The following is a 19,909-nucleotide window of genomic DNA, read 5'->3' on the forward strand; positions in this document are numbered from 1 at the left end:
TCAGCGCAGACGTAACATTTTAGTATACCCTGTCCCAGGCAAACCCTGTATTCTGTGCCTCACTGTCATGAGACACTACCACAGTCATCATGGCTAACACTGACAGACATTTCTCCTTGAGGTAGGCAAACTTTAAAATTGATTAAAACTGATGACACATCTCCAAGGGATATCCTACAGCACTCTAGTTCCGATTTGCTAAATCTGGAGCACTGGTTCCCACCTAGAGATAATTGGGCCCCTAAGAGACATTTGGTAGTGTCTGAAAACATTTCAGTCATCACAGCTTGGATCCGTTCCTAGCACCAAGTAGACAGAGGCCAGGGAGACTACTAAACACATTAGAATGCATAGAGTAGCCCCTTCGACAAAGAATTCCAGAGTTCAAAATGTCAATAACACTTAGATGGAAGGCCTCCCTCCAGAGCAGTGCTTCTTGGCCTTCCTAACCTGCAACCCTTTAGTATAGTTCCTCATGTTGTGCTGACCCCAACCATAACATTATCTTCATTGCTACTTCATAACTGTAATCTTGCTATTGTTATGAATCATAGTGTAAATATCTGACATGCAGGATATCTGTTATGTGATCCCTGTGAAAGGGTCATTCAACTCCCAAAGGGATCAGGACCCACAAATTAAGAATTACTGCTCTAGAAACTAGAGAAGAAAAGCTGATAAGAAAATAAGGTTAAGCATGGTTAAATAAAATATACAACCCACATAAATATCTATGCTGGCTAGGTTTAAGTCAACTTAACACAAACTTAAGTCATCTGAGAGGAGAATTTTTAAAAAAACATTCTCAATTAAGAAAAATGCTTCCATAAAAATAAGGCTGTGGGGCATTTTCTTAATTGGTGATTGATGGGGAAGGGCACAGTCCATTGTGGGCGGTACCATCCCTCGGCTGGTGGTCCTGGGTTCTATAAGAAAGCAGGCTGAGCAAACCCTGGGGAGCAGGCCAGTAAGCAGCACCTCTACAGTGGCCTCTGCATCAGCTCGTGCCTCCAGGTTCCTGCCCTGACTTCCCTCAATGATAGATGATAACGTGGAAGTCCAAGCCAGATAAACTCTCTCTTCCCCAACTTACTTCTGTTCATGGTATTTCATCATAGCAATGGTAATTCTAACTAAGACAATATCACAATAAAACTCTGTTCTGTGAAATGACAGAAATATCATAGGTTTAGATTACCAGAAGAAATTAAGAGACCAAAAGAGAGAAAGACAATTTTCTTTCTGCCTCAACCCTCAGATTATGGTGTTAGATCTTACTTATCATAGTTGTCTGGGTCAAGGGGCTGGTAAGTGACCTTGTAGCACTCAATTCTCTTCAGGAAGTCCTCCATCACATTCTCCCTATTCCTTTCGGGGTAGTCAGGGCTTGACACTTTTACCTCCTGAAATCACAGGAACATAAAGGCCTGGTCAGAGTTCTGTTCTTAAGAGCCCTCCTACAAATGGCCTCTTCTGAAGAACAGAAAAAGAAGTCTGTAAGGAAGCTTTTCACTAGAGCCCTGGCATTCCCCATGCACTGAACACTCTCATCCTGTCCTGTGACCCTGGCAACCAAGAAAGGGAAGACAGTGGGGAGTCATGTGCCTGCCTTTGGCTAAAGGACAGAGGGAGTTATGCAGCTAATGCTGCTTCTGAACCAGAATCCCTTTATATATTTGCCTGGGAACACAGAATGTGCTCTAATCCCCACCTCCATTGCTACTCAGAATAGGGTATGTGACCCAGTATTTGACTTAGGAATCACTGTCTCTTCTTCAAGTAAGATTAACTACAGTTCCTATGATGTAAGGGCACCTCTGGGAGAGCATACAAGGATGTCTACTTGGCACACAACAAAACACAACCTAGCCGATGCACTGTCTGGTGAGGTGTCCATAAGGCACAGAAGTACAATACTCAATGCTGTCAGAACATTAGACAACTGAAGAATACACGACCTTCCTATGAGGTGGCTGGGCAGAAAAATTAAGTCTAATTTGGTGCAATATTTAGGTCTCAGTGTCAGGTAATATCAGAACACAAAACCAGGATTCCCATAATCTAAGCTGTTCCCCATTCAACAACTCATTTTTACCGTATTCCTCAAAGACCCAGACTCTTCCCAAAGGAAGAGTATAAAGATACAAAATGCTCTCAAGTAAAGATCACTATGATGGATGATAACCCTGTCTGTCTCCTTTCGATACCCAGAGTCAACATGAATACACACACACACACTCACACACACACACACACACACACACACACACACACACACACACACAAGAGAGACAGACTGGCTGACTGATAACGACAGAAATGACACTCACCAGAATATTGGCAGCAATGACATCAGGATCATCACACACAGATTCCACAAAGAATACCTGGGCATGGAGAGAAGGCATGACAAACCTGTCAAAAATGCCAGCTTGTTCACTGAAAGCACATGCTCATCTATTCCACCCAGCAACCACACCTTCAGGATCTGCTTCATAAAGTGGCCTTCCAGGCCTCTTCATGTTAAAAACAGACCTTACTACATCTCCTAGCTCTAACATAGACAGGTCAACTAAAGGTCAAAGAAAGGATCTAAAGAGAAAACACTCAAGGACTAGGCATACGCCCTGAGGGGACAAACTCTGATATCCAAATCCTGAGCTAAGCAGAGACACAGGTTCCACTCCTATCTCTCCACCCCGCCCCCAACCTCCACTCCTCTCTTCCTCCAGCACAGAGTCAGAACCCACCTTGAAGGCATTCTGCTTGGCAAAGTTCAAAATCATGTCCCTCCTCTCCCGAGTGGTATTGGTGGCATCAAACACCTACACAGAAAGCATACAAAGTAAATGAATCAGAAGAAAAACTGAGAGCTCACCCAAGACTGATTCTCGATAGGGCTGAGTAGCCAGAATGCTGCAAGAGAGGACATGAAGAGGGAAAGCACACAAGGAGGCTTACCGCGATCTGCCCACTCTCTTCAGTAAAGTAGGCCTTCACATCTTCCAGTGCCACCAGGGCACACTGTCTGACATGAGAACAAAGAAAATCAGTGCAGAGAGCTAAGATCAAACACAGCTGCAGCCGTCACTTCACTTCAGCCTCTCTGTGTCTGCCCTAACTAAATCTCCCAGTTTCCCACGGAGTTCATACACCATCCTACAACTTCCCCCCGTCCAATTCATAGGATTTATATACCTCTTTAGCCATCACATAAAATCATCTTCTAGAGTCCTGTCTGCCACCACCCAGCCTAAGCTAGTCTTTCAACCTAATAACTTCTCTTAGTATCCCCTCAAGCTATTTCCTGAGAAAAACAGGACCCTAACACATTCAATCTCACTAATGCCTAAAAACAGTGGACTTAAGTCAGGCCTTTAAAAAGACTCACTTGCGGATCTTCATGGCCTCTTCATTGTCATGTCGAAAGAAGTCATAGGACTTATAGGACTTGACTGCTTCCCGTCGATATACACCAAGATTAAACACTGCAGCAAAAACAATACGATGGCCCCACTAAAGGAGACTTCTTGGCCTAACAGACTGGCCAGTGGGATGGAAAAGGCACCATGTATGTTGGAAACAATATCAAATTAGGAAAAGTTGGGTTAAAGTCCTGACTTACAAGGAGAGTCTGAAGCTGAGGTTCTATCTCCTCGACTACTGTTTCACCAAAGTATGAGTAAGGTTCAAAAATATGACACATGTGCCCAGGTTTTTGACATACCACCTTCTCATTTAATTCTGAATACTTTTACCAAAGCTGTTCTATCAAAACTAGGATGATCTGCCTGGGCCTGGAGGAAACAAGTCTAGGGACAGGAAACACATTCAGCAAATGGAGAAGCAATCTTTATTTTTATCAGAAACACTATATGACCTTGAGGCTAAGAAGACTAAGTCTCTCAGAGACCTGTGGGGTCCCATAACTAATCAACTCCCTTCCCAAGGAATGGCCAGCACCTACCTTTGGTAGGTACTCCAATCCAGTTCAGGTAGCGTGTTAATTTCTTGGACACATAAGTCTTACCCCGGGCTGGCAAGCCAATCATAACAATGAGTGTTGGGGAGTTGGTCATGTAGGAAGCCCATGCTAAAAAAAAAAAAAAAAAAAGGAAACAGATAGAGCTAAAAACTGACTACACGTCTCATGGGGTTTAGGCATGAGATGAGACATTCCATAGTCATCAACTCATTTAATCCTCATAAACCTATAGGGCAAAGGTCCAAGAAGGGTAAGAAGGCAAACTGTGGCTATATTCGGCATATCCTCTTGAAACAGAATTAAAGGGTCATGAAGCCTTCCATAAAGTATCCACACCAAGGCATTTCTTTCCCAAGTCTTTAGAGAGACTCCCAGGATGAAAAGAAATAGGATGCAAGATTAGGAAGAGAGAATGCCTAATAACACTGTAGCTATGGTTCTATTTACCCCAAACTGAGCTGACTTTAAAATAGATCCCAGAGCTTCTCCACTGAGGATCCCACCCATCCCTCCAGAGCCTCAGACAAGATCTTGATGATCTTTGAAAAAAAAAAAAAAAAACAACTATCTCAAATTATTTTGGCCACAACATTCATGAGCTCCTCCTTTACTTTAATTTCTAAACTAGTGACATTTGGTCGGCAAAGCCTACAGGGTAAAGGTCTGACTAGACTCCACAAAGGTTCAGGATCCAACAGGAGGGCACGGAGGCTTGCCTGCCTCAACAGCACATGTAAAAGCAGGATGACTGCTGGGCAACACTGCTGTGTCATTCCCTTTCCACAGTAACTAGCTTATTTCCGGAATGTCCACAAACTTAAGTTTCACCGGGTTGGAGCTTAGAGGGCTAATGAACTGTACAATACACAAATTAGTTAAGTGTCAACCTAGTATTGGAAGCACACCCGTGCTTCCCAGACAGTTTTTCTCCTTAACAAGAGGCCTTGTCAGTTTGCTAAAGGAACTGGTTTCTCTGTCCGTGCTGCCACAGAGCAGTGGTAGAGAAAAGTCCTGCATTTGTGCCTGGCCACCTCTTTCTTGAAGTCAAGACCCACGCTGAGGTTATCCAGGAGAGGTCAAGCTGAAGGCGCTCTCCATGGAGAAATACTGCATAGACAACAAAGGGAAAAAATACACCCTGAGCTTCTGCTTCCCGGCACCCTTTTGCAAAAGGGGCCCTCAACATTTGCCACAAGAGGGTAAGCAAGCCACTCTGAGGTTAAGCATCTCGAAAGCTGCAGTGAGGCTGCTCTTAGCAAGCCAGGTCATTTCCCATCCACGTGCTCTACTAAGGATCTGTGTTCTCGAAAGATCTGAAATCATACCATGTACACTGCTGTGGTGACACCTCCCCTTTTGTAGGGAACATGGGAAGAACTAAGTTAAAAAGGACATGTGGCCTACCACAATTTGAGAGGAGAAAGGTACCCACCTACAAGATACTCATAAAAGCTTCTTTAAAACCCACATTTCAGAACCAACTGGGCTGTTCCCTGCTTTGAAGGTTGTTTCACTTTGCTAAACACAGTTCTGTTTGAGCAGTCTATTAAATGTCTCTTGCCTGGATTCTTTCCTTCAAAAGGAACTAAGAGACCACTTACGAGAGTCCTGTTGCATAGGGGATATTGCTGACTGGGCAAGGAGCTCCAAGACAGGAAATGCAACAGCATAAGCAGTTTTCATCTCTGTTCAAACAAGGAGCTTGGAGATGAGTGAACAGCAGCACAGAGCCTCTGTGGCCTAAGTCACTGAGCACTGACCCCAGCAGGCAAACAGCCCTACCTGGCATCTGGTGGAGCAGTAAAATCCCTGAGTCTTCATGTTCTCCCTTAATGCAGACTCCTCTGCATGTGCAATGACTTGGCACATGAGCTGCACTTAAGGGCCTCTCTGCCACAGCTCGTTAGCCACTTTCCCCAAGGTGCTGTTCCCTCCCCCGAATTTAGAAAGAGAACATGCTTAGGAGCTGCTCTGCAAGAAACCAGGGAGTGGCTGCTCTGTGTTCACCATACTGGACAATGAGAGCTAAGAACAAAAGAAAACACTGGCTTGTGCCACAGGTATTCCATACCATACTCTTCAGCACCACACCACCAGCCTTGGGCTAGAACATGCCTAAGCAAGAGGGGGCCTGCACACGCACACACACACACACACACACACACACACACACACACACCTGCTATAACCAGGGCTTCACACACCTGGTATAACCGAGGCTTCTCATTTTCTGGGAAAAGAGAAAGGAAAACAAAACTATAAACTAAATAACACTTCCTCTCTCAAACTGCCACACTGATAAAATTAGGAGGATGGTTTCCTGTCTGTTAAAAAGCAAAAGCACCACCTAACTTTGAATGGAAGGTACTTCACACTGACTGACCTGGTGACACTGTGACAGCATTTCTTAATGTGGAAAACTGTTTCAACCCTGAAATTTTTTGTCTTCTTTATTCAAAATTAAGCTGGCTTTATCCAGCTTCAACTCATTTTCTCTTTATGAATCTGCTTAGTCAAAATGAGAGATTGGCAGTTTTTTTCATATAAATGGGCAAACTAAAGCCTAGAGAAGGGAAGAGCTTGGCCCACAGGACCACAAAAGAAAGTCAAGGTCAGGCTTCTTAACCACACTACTGATCTCATGACTACCTATTCAGCCTAATCTGCTGGTTCTTGGCCATCGATTTAGCACCTGACAGAAGGCCCCATGGAAAACATGACTGTGTTCTCCATGCTTATCTGGGAGGGTGTCTAGGCGAGTAATGGTTCTTGATCTTCTTGTGGCCAAGGATTTTTTCCATTATCAACATTAAATGGGCCCAGCATTTGAAATATGTAACCCGTAAAGCGTAATCATTAATATTACCTTAATTTTATGCATTAAAAGTTGTAAAACCTGATTGCCTTCTGCGGTCTGACTGATAAGCATGAAATGCACTCACAAAACTGTAGCCACATACTAGAAAACTGGTGGTTCTGCTAAGCACTGTAGCTATAGTCAGTGATACCAAACCTCAAACCTCCAGCAAATAAATACCTTGAGGCACTGAAAATTTAAAGAACGCATTTTCAATGTGAATGAAGATTCCACTGGGTCTATCACACTCCTTTCACTTCTGTAAGAAAAGCTGTTGATATGAGCAGAAAGAAGTACTAAAGTGGTCACTGAAGTGTTCTATTTGATAGTGAGAAGCTTCACACAATTATTGGTTGAAATTCACACAGTGTAGAAAGGTAAATCTGAATTTGCCAACATGAAAAAAATAAAGATTCCAAAGTAGAGTAAATTCTTTATGAAGAAACGGTAACAGAAGAGTATATCATGAGTACACCTATGTTTGGTAGTGGGACGCACCAGAATTAAACACCTAAAAGAAGTGAGTCTGGCAGAGATAGGAGAGACTGGAAGAGATTTTCTAAACTTGCTTCTTTTGTATTTAGGGAAAATGCATTTGTCTTCTCCAAATCCACTAACAATATATTTAAAATAAATAAAAGAAACAAAAGATGAGAAAGAAAGGACTTAAATAAAGAAAGCATCTAAGACCCTACTCTCAGTGACCTCAAAACCACCCTCACCTGGGTACCTTAAAAATACCCCATCCAGGGGCTGGGGATTTAGCTCAGTGGTAGAGCGCTTGCCTAGCAAGTTCAAGGCCCTGGGTTCGGTCCTCAGCTCTGATTTAAAAAAAAAAAAAATACCCCATCCATTCCTTCAACCCCATCCCTGGAACAACCCAAATCCCCAAAAGGCTCCTTTGAAGTCATCTTTTTGCCTGAGGTGAAACCAGTCACTTCTCCGATTCAGAGTTAGCAAGCAGGTGTAATGAGCAGCAAGGAGCTGGAGTTGAGCTATAAATAAAGCAACACAGGCAGCCAGGGAGTCTCTAACAAGGCACCTTCTCCACACGATGCAAACAGGGTGACTGGGTTTATCAACTGAGAGAAGATACCTACCTGAGTGAGGTTCTTAAAAAAGGACGAGCGCAAAGCAGAAGAGGTGCCCATGGATCTGCTCTCCTTAGTAAGATAGATGAGAACACGGTGTCTAGAAGAATCAAACTGCCAAGTCTCTCCACAGCAGAGGAAAACAAACTGTATTCTCTTAAGGATCTCACAATCTCACGGTCTAGCCATGATGTAAGAAAAACTGGGTATAGAAATGACAACTCAGAGTCCTTTAGTTGGGTAGAAAAAGCAGTTTTAAAAGAGATTATAAAAAAAAAAACCTAGAGTCTGGAGCAGGGATGAGTCTAGAGATCCCTAGATTTGATTTGCTGTAATCAAAAGCCCTGGAAGAGCTGCAAAGGGTCAGGCAAGCAGGCTGGAGTGGCTAGTAGAGAACAAGGTAGAGCTAGAAGGGCTGGTGATATGAACCAGCTCTTTCTGAAATCCACTCCCATCCCTCTCTGCTGTCTTTGGACTACATAGCTAGTAACTGGAGCACACTTCTTTTAAGAGGGGCAACTGGATCAGAACAACTGGGTTATGATACTGTCAAATAAAAGAAAATATTCTTCACTGCAAAGATGATTCCTTACAAGGCTCTTAGATTAGGAGATGCTGGCAGCATTTAAATGTAAGTCTATTTATATGTAATATGTTTACTTTACTTTCAAAAATAAATACAAAAGGTAGAGTCACTTGTGAAAAATGACAGCAGCTGTGTCCAACATTCATCTCAGCACTTGTCTATGGGTACTTATTTACTTCTCACATCATTCCTGGGAGAACGATTTACTCTGCTACAAAGTCTAGAGTGTCTCCACTCTCTAATGGAGTAAACTAGGTTAAGAATGACAGTGTATACCTGTAATCCCAGCACTCTGGATCTAAGGCAAGAGAATGACAAGTTTAATGCTGATCTGGGTTACAGAGTGAGACACTGCCAAAGAAGAGAAGAGAAAGAGAGAAGGTAAAAGGGCACACAGAGAGAGGCTGGCTTCCTTACAGAGCAAACTGAAGAGGACAGAGCTTAAGCCAACTGCTCAAGGGTACCTAGCAAGGAAACAGCACCACCACCATTCAGACCTGGAAGTCGCCCAAAGGGACTATAATCCAGCATCGTGCTGTGAGTTTACTCAGGACACAGTCTGTCTTAGGTAGCAGCTTCCTGCCCTGGCAAGAAAAGGAGACCCTAACCATAGAGCTGTGCCAAGCTCAGTATTATAACTGCACCAATCCAACACATGCCTCATGGATGCCAGATAAAAGAGTTTGAAAGTAACAAGGAAGTAACCTGACAGACCTCAGGCTAACCACCTCCTTCCACCTACTCCTACACATAAGCACTTCTCCAGAAAGTGAGAACTGATCAAAGGATTCCTGAAGGACGAGTGCTAAAAGGCTCCTGAGGTTTCCAGAAACATCTGAGGACCAATGCTCCAGATTTCTAGGGAAGTGTACAGCCTTGCTTAGGAATGGAGAGTCAAGGGGACAAGAAACGATGCTTCATTCCCCTGCCATCATTGATTTCTGCCATCTCTGTACATTAAAATGCTTGTGTGAAAGGATCTGCAAAACCCCAAAGCTCACCGGGTAAGAACTTCAAGCACCCGGCACTGTGAGTCACAGGTCAGAGCTCATTCCCCTCGGGGCTGGGAGGGACAGGACAAGTACTGGCTCTCACCTGCAACTTGGGTTTATTTTTTGAGACAGGTCTCAAGTAACCCAGGCTTACTCTGAACTAAGTATGTGTGGCTGAGCACAACCTCGAACCCCTGATCCTCTGCCTCGATCTCACCAGGACTTAAATTATGGGTGTGGGCCACCATGCCTGGCTTCTGCCTTCAATGTATGTAATGAGTGTCACCTTCCAAGAACACAGTCCAAGAGATAAAGGAAACTGAGAGTGACAGCCCCGGGTTAATCCTGTACCAGGACATTTGCCCCTCCTATGTATAAAATAACTTGCTCTAACTACCCACATATCCCTAATAAAAACAGCAAGAAGCCCCAAAGACACTAAGCCTACTAGTTTGAGACGGTGAATTATTCACTGTGGACTTTGTCTTAAGTCCTATGCCATGTGAGACATGGGCACACATCTGTACTCAAGAGGTTAAAAGAGGAATCTTTATGATGAGTCAGAGGGCAGCCTGGGTTACACTGCAAGTACCTAGCAAGTTGGGGTTCTGGGGCAATATCCGGGCAAGACCCCCACAGAGCAAAAGAGTCTAGGATACAAATACATTATTTCTGGACAAAAATCCTAAGAGAGATCAGCAGTCAGTCACTCTTTACCAGAACTCACAGCATTTCTTCCCTGCCCTTCGGAGGTTTGAGGCGTGGGGTTTATAGCTGCTGCTGCTGCTGTCTTCTGTGGAAAATGTACTATTCTCAGACATGGTAGTTCTTCAGGAGGCACCTGGGGAAAGAGAGAATACAATAGAAGGAAGGGAAGGAAGGTGTCCCTCAAACAGATGCAGAGGACTATAGTGTGATAAAAGGGAGAGGCCCCTACCAAGATCCAGATCCAGCCTCTTGCTCCTAACTCACACTTTCTCTTGGATAAGTCACAACCCTGACTCCTCACCTCCACAGCTTCCCTCCAACTTTGCGTTTCTTTGCTGCCTTGCTTCATAGTCGTGTATCTCAAACCTAGCAAGCCTTTCAATACTCTTAACAAAGCAGATTCTCTTATCACAATTACTTCATCTTATTTTACAGAATTGACAAATGAAGACAACCGACCAAAGTAGCTTGGTCAAGCTTCTTGTCCTCACATTCTAGTTTTAAGGCTATGGACAGAACAGAGGTGGCAATCAGAAGAGAGCTGAATTGCGGATAGATCAAGTGAACTATCAAGAAAGCAATCTCTATCCAAAGGTACAGTCTTGAAGGGGGGGAGGGGAGAGGAAGAGGGAGGGACAGAGGGAAGGAGACCAAGAGAGGAAAGGAGAGGGGGAGAGAGGCGGGAGTGAGAATGAATTTGGGGATTGTGGTGGGAGGGCCAGGGGAGAAAGCACATTCTAGGGAGGAAGAACCTTGGCGGAACTGAGATAACCCTAGCTTGTTACATTCTCAGACGTTCTCTGCTCTCTAGCCTCCCTGCTCTTGCCTATTCATACCCTAGGGCACAGCGGAAGTAAATGACTTACTCAATGTTACCTGCAAAACTAGGGTGAGAGGGACTGGGGCTCACTTCTCAAACCCTGATAGCAAGGAGCTCAAGACAAAAGATGAGAGAGAGAGAGAGAGAGAGAGAGAGAGAGAGAGAGAGAGAGAGAGAGAGAGAGAGAGAGAGAAAGCGTGCATGGCTCCCGACAGAGCCAATTCTCTCAGTCCCCACACACCAGCTGCGGCTCAGCGTCCCTGAAGGGCTGCACGCCCAGGAGTGTCACGGGAGCTACCCTTCCCTAAAGCACGAAGCACCGTCGCTCTGCACCTTAACCGCGCCCGCGCAGGACCCCAGCCCCACGTACAGACTGCTCAATTATCGCTCACCCTATGACCTGTCCTATTCGTCCTCCCTGCTGTAGACCCGGTGTCGCCACCGGAGCGCCGGGAAGCAGAGCGAGCAGGCAGACTGAAGAAGTCCGGGCTCCGGGGGTTGGGGGGGGGGGGGGGGGTCACGTGGGGCGCTCGGGCCCGCCCAACCCCGCGTCAGTCCTCACCTGGAGGCACGCTGGACCAATGAAGCACCTGCAGGGCCGGGGGCGGGCTCCTGGGGTCTGGGAGGACCTGTGACAGCTTAAGGCTGTCCGCTCCCAAAACAGCGGACCCAGTAGAGCTTGGTGGCATTGTTGCTTGGAAACAAATCGAGCTGAAGGCGGGGTTAATTAAAAGCCTTACTTTTTTTTTTTTATTCTCGCGAGACCTGTTTGGCTGACATCTTGCGTGGGAGTGACTGGTGAAAAAAAAACGAGGATTAACGCCTTCACCCCAGAATCTCCAGCTAGACTAGGTTCTGGAAGGTAGACGTCGGCTTTTAAAGATGCCTGGCTGGCTACCAGAATGCAAGAGCTAACTCCAATTTCTGGTCAGGATCCTGGAACCTACGGATCCGGGAGCTTCTCATTCACCTTCCAGGTGACTCCAAAGCACGTTCCTTTATTTCCTCGTACAACCCGGGACCCAGGCTATATTATCTGGGGTCATCTTGAAGAACCAAGGAGGAGAGCTGCACCCGCTCCTGGTGTAAGGGTGGAGAGGAACAGATTTGCTACCATTGATTCCCAGTACAGGTTGTTGCAGTGGGGTTTACGTATCCCAGAACTGCTTTTCAAAGCCACGCCCCCAGCATGCCTTTGGTACCCGATGCGAATGACAGTCCACAGTGGGGAGGGGGACTTGCTGCTTTAGCTAAATGATGGGGGGGTCAGGGGAGACCCTAGAGCTGCTTTTATTCATTCCTTCTTTACCTGGGAGTCAAGTCACCTTCCACATAGTCCAAGAATGCGTTTTACAACCCCCAGCGTGTTAAGGCGTGCTATAAACTGTCATTATTCGGCGTTTACTGCACACCTTTTATTATGTTCAAGGCAGTCTCGGGCTCTCGACATACAAAGTTGGAAACTGACCTAGCTATCTGGTTAGGTCTCCCCTTCCCCGTCCGTCTTCTATCTCTGGGCCACGACGAGGACTCCAATCGCATGATGGAGTGTCTTCCTAATTGGATCCGAGGAATCGAACTGGAATCCGGATGACAAGAGTTAGTCCTCTTGAACACTGCCACCACCCGAGTGAGGCAATCGCCCCAGGCAGGGCTGCTGACCTCATACAGTCTTTCTGAGGTGGCAGATGGACGCTTTCAAGTTCGTCTCACGGGACTCCGGTCGTCCCGTCCACTTGGCCTCAATGAATCAGTTCGGTGCAGCCAGGAACTCGTCAGCAGAGTGACTGTTTGGCAGGTCCTTTGACCTTTCTTGGCATTTGTTTACCTTCTCAAGGATGAGTCTGCTTTGCCTGGTGTTTGGGTGGCTGCTTTCATCATTTCCGACCTCCCTGCAAGGTGACATTCTGCTCTGCTAGACTCGGGAACTCCTTCCCCGCCCTCCTCCCTGGAGGATAAATGCTGCCGACGCGAAGGGCGCCTCACCGGAGCGCTCGGGAGAACTGGCCAACCTCCAGCCCTCACCCACGGCTGCCCTTATCACTTTAAGAGCCGGAGTGTATTTGGAAGGGCCGAAGCCAAGTCCCCACCGAGGTGTCGCGAGAAGCGCCCCAGCGGCTACTTCTCGCGATGTTTGGAGGCGCGAAAGGCGGCCATTTTGGGGTCCCCCCCGCTGGTTGTTCCGGCGCTGTCTCCCAGGCTGCGGCTGGGACCAAGGCTGGCCCCGCAGGAGGCCGGCCGGCCGACACTATGTGGCGGCTCCGCTGCAAGGCCAAGGGTGGCACCCACGTTTTGCAGGGTCTTTCCAACCGGACCCGCTTACGGGAACTGCAGGGCCAAATCGCCGCTATCACCGGCATCGCTCCTGGCAGTCAGCGAATCCTCGTCGGCTACCCACCAGAGTGCCTGGATCTCAGCGACCGGGACATCACTCTCGGGGACCTGCCCATCCAGTCAGGTACGGGCACCGGCCGGGGCCGGGGAAGTCTTGGAGGACATTGAGGGGAGAAGAGTAAAGCCAGTAAGGCAAAGTGCTGGTGTGACAGCTAGGGGCTTCGAGAAGGACCAGAACTCCAGGAAGGCCGGGGCAAGTGTCAAGTCCTTTTAACTGTGTTTTAGAGACAAGTCTGGAGTCTTGAAGCTCCCTGTTCCCCAAGCCTGCGTCCAGGTCAATCGTTTTCTCTGCTTTCCCAGAGGACAGCAGGATCCTTTCCCCTGACAGGGTGGTTCTTTTTCCCTATCCTGATCAGCAGGTCAGCAGTTGAGATACGGATTTTTGCCTTAGTTGTCCGTCCCTCGGTTAATTTGTTTTGAGTTTGTTTCGTGTACACTTGGACGTATGAGTTCACTGTAGAATTAACCAACAACAGTTATTTGTTCCCAGTTTTAGAACTTGGACATCAGTGTTGGTCATTAAAAGCTTTGCATGTTGTGTCAAGGCCCCTCGAGCTGTCAAATGGTATAGTCCTGCTAAGTGGACAAACACCCTGGTGACCTACCTAGTCTGTAGAGAACCTCTGAAAGATTTGTTAAGTTTAAATGCAACGCAGAGCATTTTGTTCTCTTCTCCTCTTTCTGAAGACACAGTGAACCAAACACAGACAAACTTAAAAGAGCTAACTGGCTTCTTGTTTACAAAGTTGGGTTCTCCTTGGTAACCCTCTGTATACCTTTAACTCATTTGGTTTCTAATTTACTGAGTTGGCTAATAAATACCCAATCTATAATTTCTCTGCAGTTCTGGATTTGTTTTATTTTTAACAGGTGACATGCTGATTGTTGAAGAAGACCAAACCAGACCAAAAGCTTCACCTGCGTTTTCAAAACATGGTGCTCCTAGTTATGTCAGGGAAACTCTGCCTGTGCTTACCAGAACCGCAGTCCCAGCAGACAACTCTTGCCTCTTTACCAGTGTGTACTATGTAGTTGAAGGAGGAGTCTTGAATCCAGCTTGTGCCCCTGAGATGAGACGCCTCATAGCACAAATTGTAGCCAGTGATCCAGACTTGTATAGTGAGGCAATACTGGGAAAGACAAACGAAGAGTACTGTGATTGGATCAGAAGGGATGATACTTGGGGGGGAGCAATTGAGATATCAATCCTGTCCAAGTTTTATCAATGTGAAATATGTGTAGTAGATACACAGACAGTCAGAATTGATCGTTTTGGGGAAGATGCAGGCTATACCAAAAGGGTTCTACTCATCTACGATGGCATTCACTACGATCCGCTTCAGCGAAACTTCCCTGATCCGGATACCCCTCCTCTGACCATTTTCTCCTCAAATGATGATATTGTTCTCGTACAAGCACTGGAATTAGCTGATGAAGCTAGAAGAAAGAGACAGTTCACTGATGTAAACCGCTTCACCCTGAGATGCATGCTGTGTCAGAAGGGCCTAACCGGACAAGCTGAAGCAAGGGACCATGCCAGGGAGACAGGCCATACCAACTTTGGAGAGGTGTGATCTGTTCCGGAGAATTGGAGCCTACTACCTCACAGATCCAGAAGGCTCTGGGTTTTCCAATAAGCTATTCATAACCCTACAGAATAGAACACAATGCTTGGACCATCCTTTTATCTTAAACCAGTATGACTGACACTGAAATTCCTTGTTAAGATTAAAATCAGTGTGCAAGTTTACAGATGTGTGTCTACACTAGTGGCATGCCCTCTTTCTACCGGGGTGTTGGAATAGGTGGTTTTGGCCGCTTCTGATGCTAACCCGAAGACTGGATTGTATTATAAACCAGCACCCTGCGGCTTTAGCTTATAAAAGAAAACATATTTTAGGTAATATGCAAAGCTTTGTGGAGGACCACTGGACATATACCACAGTGTCTCCAGTAGTTGATTTCTTTTAATATTTGAATGAGTTAGTTGTTTCTAAATTCTGAATTGATTCATCAAATGAAGATACTCAGAATTGTCAAAACTTTTTATATTGCAATTTGGTAGACTTTATAAGTGTCTCTAACTACTTACAAGTACATAAAAAGCAATTTTACAGGGATAAGTATATCCCTTGCGAATGTTATCTAAAACAGGAGTTAATATGGTCCTGTTGAGATTTCTAGTGTATAAAAGTAGAATGTATAAAAGGGGGAAAGGTGCCTGAAGCAGCTTACTGAAGCTTTAAAAGACTGTTGGCCTCGTGTTTTAATGCAATTCATGTATTGGTGTTTGTCACATTAGATAATTTTTTTTAAATGATGCAGGGTATGCCTTTTTAATTGCTAATTTAGCTTAAAATTCAAGAAGTATCTTGAAAACTTGAGAGTTTAGTTCTTTTGCTTTTTTACATATAAATTTTTCTGGAGGGATTTTATTGCCTCAACTGTTTAGCTCAAAGCACTTCTTAACAAACAAGTCTTCCTCTAAAGTGTCAGTGGTATGCTTTGGTTTCCTGAAAATGTTTCCATAGATGACATGAGCTATGAGCTCTTAGATAGTTCACATTTCTGCAAGATAGTACTTTGTTCATCTGGGATCCTTGACTTTCAGTTTTAAATAATTTATTTGGTTTGTTTCACTTCCAAAATATGCATACAAAGTTTTAAAATCCTTGCCTTATACAGCTCTCTTATACAGAGTACTGCTACCTAGTGTCAGCTATGTAGCCATTTGCTTGATGGATTGATCCTCAAGGCACATGCTCTCAAAACTTAGCTTCACTATAGAATCTTCCAGGTAAAGTTTTCTACCTCTAATTCTTCTAAAGATCAGGGATGCTAAGTTATAATTTGTTGTGTATTCTGTCGCACGATGCAAAGAGGCAGACTGTTGTGAAGTTTTGTTATCTTGATCTCATTTATTAAACATCTCAGACAACCCTTGGTGTACTTTAAAGCACTTATATCTTACCATGATTCTTCTTAGCAAATGCTTTAAAATCCTTAGCCTTTTACATGGTAATGGTGACCATGTCAAGTTAAGGAATGTTAAAATGAACAATTTAGAAAGTTCCTTTAAGGACAATTGAACAATTCACAAAGTACGCTTCAGTCATCAGATGACATTCTTTCTGAGTTGAGACAGGGTCTCCTATGTGTTCTTTGCTGGCCTAGAGTTTGCTATATAGACCCAGTTCCTCCAACTCAAAGTGATCCTTCTGCCTCTGCCTTTTGAGTGTTGAGATTACAAGCAGGGCCACCATACCTGGCCGGATGACTTTTCTTGAGTACCCTTTGTGCACATAGCCAGTCAGGCAATGGCATTATTATAGTCATACAAATTGAAATCTTTTTCTTTTTTTAACTGAGCCTTAAAGATAGTACTAGTGATCTCAGGATGCCAAGCATTTTGCATTCACGACATGTAAATGACTGTCACAAAAGTCTCTTTGTATCTGTCATCTGGCTTAGATTTTTTTTAAAGTTTTTTATTTCCTCTATAAAATATTTAATTTATAGCTGTACATTAAAAATGTAACACTGGGATATTCATCGTGTTTATAAAGCTTGCCTTCCTTTACCACTTGAGCATCCAAATTTAATATCTCTAAAATTTTGGATCCAGAAGTTTGTTCATACAACAAGTATTTATTGAATAACTTACGTGTCAGGCATGTTCTATTTTTTGACAATAATTCCTGTCAATTTAAAATTGAGTCTATACAATGTACAGAGGAATCGTTTAGTAAATGTAAAGAAGTAGAATGAGCACTGGTTTTCTTAAAACTCAAATCTTTATTCTAAGTGTTATTTATATCTTGTTTAGAATTTATTTATATTTAGGGGATTGTTTCTTTTTCTATTTTATCTTTTACTTGGTTTGTTGTGTTGCCAGGTAGATACTTGATAGTAAAATGGCTTTCAAAAAGACATTTTCATCATTTGCTGATGAGAACTGGTTTGAGAGTAGTGTTTTTGTTGTGAAACATTCCAGGTGAAGCATTATATGCAAATTGTTTAATTATTGATTTCTGTTCATTCCAAATACAAGCTGTTAAGCCTCATAGAAAAGTTTTAAAAGTTTTGGTTTATATTCCTCCTGTATTTATTAAGCTCTTGAAATGATTGTGATGAAACTCATTTTTAGAACTTTGAAAAATCTGTGAATTTAGTTGCAGCAAAGCTAAAAGAAACTTTGTCCTAATGAAACCCTTTCTGTTCAGTTTTTGCCTGTCCTCCAAGAATTTTTTAATTAAAATGAGACAATTTACATTAGTGGTAGAATAAAAATTATGCTTTGCCCCTACTTCCCCAGTGTCCTCCCCACTCTTTTTTGGATTAACGATTCTGCATGGTTTTATAAAGATATCCTAGTCACAGCAGTAATCCAAATTAATGTCCCTGGGAATTCCGTGATATGACACCACATCTTTTGCTAGTGATTCATGGTTGATTTCTTAAAGCTCTCCATGAATATGAAGTGATCATAATCAAGTGGTTACTGGCCAACCTAACCTTGTTGTTAGGAACTAATACCATTAATGCCATTGAATACCCATTGAGTTCAAGTCCCAGAAAAGTCAGAATCCCAAATTAACATTATCCCTACCCATGTGTGCCCCTAACTGCTCCTGCCTAACTTTGCCTAGCTTCCTTCAAGCTACCCTAGTTGAATTTTCTGTCTTTGTGGAAAAAATTACAAAAGGATGTATGTGAAATTAAGCAACAATGATACAGACACACACATGTTATATATTAAAAAAATCAGGTGACCTTAAATTTACATATATTAAAAATTACATTTTTCTTGTATTGAAACATCATTTGCAGCACTTTAAAAATTAGGGAATAAAAGTTTACATAGCTCTCTAGAAGATCTTGAGGGCAATAAAGTCCAACCCTGAGCTGCTAGCCAGCAGCTCTCATAAGCTGTTGCCTTCAGTATTTGCTGTGTCTTAGGATACAGTCTAATTTCACTCACTGTTAGGAGCGTGAGCTCTGCCCTAATATAAGCAATGTTACTTCTGTAATGTGATTGTTGAAGAGTACATTCATCAAACCTTTGATTGATTTTAAGCAAGCTTATTTTGGAGAGACTGATTTTTGAGTAAGATATGCAAGCAGTATTTGCAAACCTAAGGAAACACTTTATTGAATAAGCTAGTTTGTTACTCACAGTGCTAAGCATCCAACCCCGGCTTTTTGCTGCTAGGGTAAGCGCTTGCTTATTGATCGGCATTCCAGCCCCAGGATGTTTTCTTAATACCTATTGTAATGTGTCGGCACATCCAACTCAAGGAATATAAGATTGCCCTGGTTATGGGAAAGGTTTGGTATTTTGTTGCTGTTGTTTTGTTTTTTCAAAAATTAGCATTTTGTTTACAGTGCTTTGACTATTTTATTTGAAAAAGTATTATGTTTACTGAATTATGGGGTGTTTGTGTCTAGATGCATTTGATTTAAGGGAGGGTGTTGGCCTTCCCATGGCATTTTAAAGTGAAAAGGACAATTGCTCCTGAAAAGGAAATGTATGCAGCGTGAATGTGAGCATCTTCCGTACTACCCCTTGTCGCTTTCCTTTGAAACACTGGAACCTGTGTATAGGAGTTTAAGTATAGTGAATGGGTGATTTGGTTACCTTATAGGTAAGGAGGCTGAGCATCTCTACCAAGATGACGACGTGGCATGGCTCCAGAACGCGAGTAGAGTGTAACCCATCAATTATTAAAAGACAGGGGCTGCCTGACATTTGTGCCATGCAAGGTGCCACAGGAAATGCATTTGTACCAAATTATTTGTTTTCTTTAAGAATGCCTAGTAAGTACATAGAGCTTGTCAAAGGGATAAGAATGAAAAATAGTCTTATCGAGGCAGAGTTCCTTAAATAAGAAAATCACCAGGAAAGCCTGAAACACAGGGCTCAGAACATAATTTCAAAGGAATAAAAGGGGCCAAACAGAGTTGTTTTCTTGGCATATGAAAGTGTGTTGTTAGTGTTGTTTTCAAAATGTTTCCTTGTCATTTGCCAGCAAGTTTCCAAGGTCGATGCACTGCTGCTCTCTGGGAGATGTCTAACTTCATTTTATACAACTCATGATTTTGCCTTTGTTATTAAGATGCATTCATTTTATTTATGATATGTGATTTTTCAATATCTAAATGTATGAAGTGACTTGTTTTAAAGGAATAAATGAAGTGAAAACATTGTTGTGCGAGCATGTTTTGGGATCAGGGCAAAGGGCCAGTAAAGAATACTACACTTGAGTTACATATTCCCAAAGACCACAGCATGGGTATGTGCAACTGATTCCCACACCCTCCAAGTAGTTAAGTGTGTCTCTTTACTGATGCCAGAAGGCACTCAGAATTTCCCTTCACTGGCTAAATTTCTTTCTAAATCTCCTGAAGTTTAAGTCAATAACCTTTGCTGATGGATTGTTTAATTGGAAAGGTTGGATGTTCCTGATTTTAGTAGA

At 43.7% G+C, this 19,909-nt stretch overlaps 2 protein-coding genes across 22 annotated transcripts in view; one reads left to right on the forward strand and one right to left on the reverse strand.

Annotated features, from left to right (window-relative positions):
- Nucleotides 1-12,840, reverse strand: part of Pfkfb2 (6-phosphofructo-2-kinase/fructose-2,6-biphosphatase 2) — a 43,637-nt gene extending 30,797 nt beyond the window's left edge. For 4 of the 21 annotated variants that reach the window (XM_063272027.1, XM_039090338.2, XM_039090337.2 and 1 more), the window contains exons 1-7: nt 11,602-11,734; nt 3,968-4,093; nt 3,392-3,488; nt 2,962-3,028; nt 2,751-2,825; nt 2,331-2,387; nt 1,279-1,403 (exon numbers count right to left, since the gene is read on the reverse strand). In XM_063272027.1, the coding sequence (XP_063128097.1) occupies nt 1,279-1,403; nt 2,331-2,387; nt 2,751-2,825; nt 2,962-3,028; nt 3,392-3,488; nt 3,968-4,093; nt 11,602-11,728 (674 nt within the window). In that variant the 5' untranslated portion in view covers nt 11,729-11,734. Of the gene's footprint in view, nt 1-1,278; nt 1,404-2,330; nt 2,388-2,750; nt 2,826-2,961; nt 3,034-3,391; nt 3,544-3,967; nt 4,094-10,228; nt 10,353-11,095; nt 11,340-11,431; nt 11,575-11,601; nt 11,735-12,507; nt 12,677-12,701 lie in introns of those variants that run through there. The other 17 variants (NM_080477.3, NM_001033964.2, NM_001033965.2 and 14 more) reach the window with 14 other exon arrangements.
- A 183-nt stretch (nt 12,841-13,023) lies between these two features.
- Yod1 (YOD1 deubiquitinase) lies at nt 13,024-19,638 on the forward strand. The gene is made up of 2 exons (NM_001008889.2): nt 13,024-13,497; nt 14,304-19,638. Exons 1-2 carry the CDS (start codon nt 13,170-13,172, stop codon nt 15,005-15,007), a joined length of 1,032 nt encoding a protein of 343 aa, NP_001008889.2. The 5' UTR covers nt 13,024-13,169; the 3' UTR covers nt 15,008-19,638.
- Nucleotides 19,639-19,909: the final 271 nt, after the last annotated feature.

The sequence above is a fragment of the Rattus norvegicus genome, chromosome 13 (genome assembly GCF_036323735.1).
Source record: "Rattus norvegicus strain BN/NHsdMcwi chromosome 13, GRCr8, whole genome shotgun sequence".
NCBI lineage: Eukaryota > Metazoa > Chordata > Mammalia > Rodentia > Muridae > Rattus > Rattus norvegicus.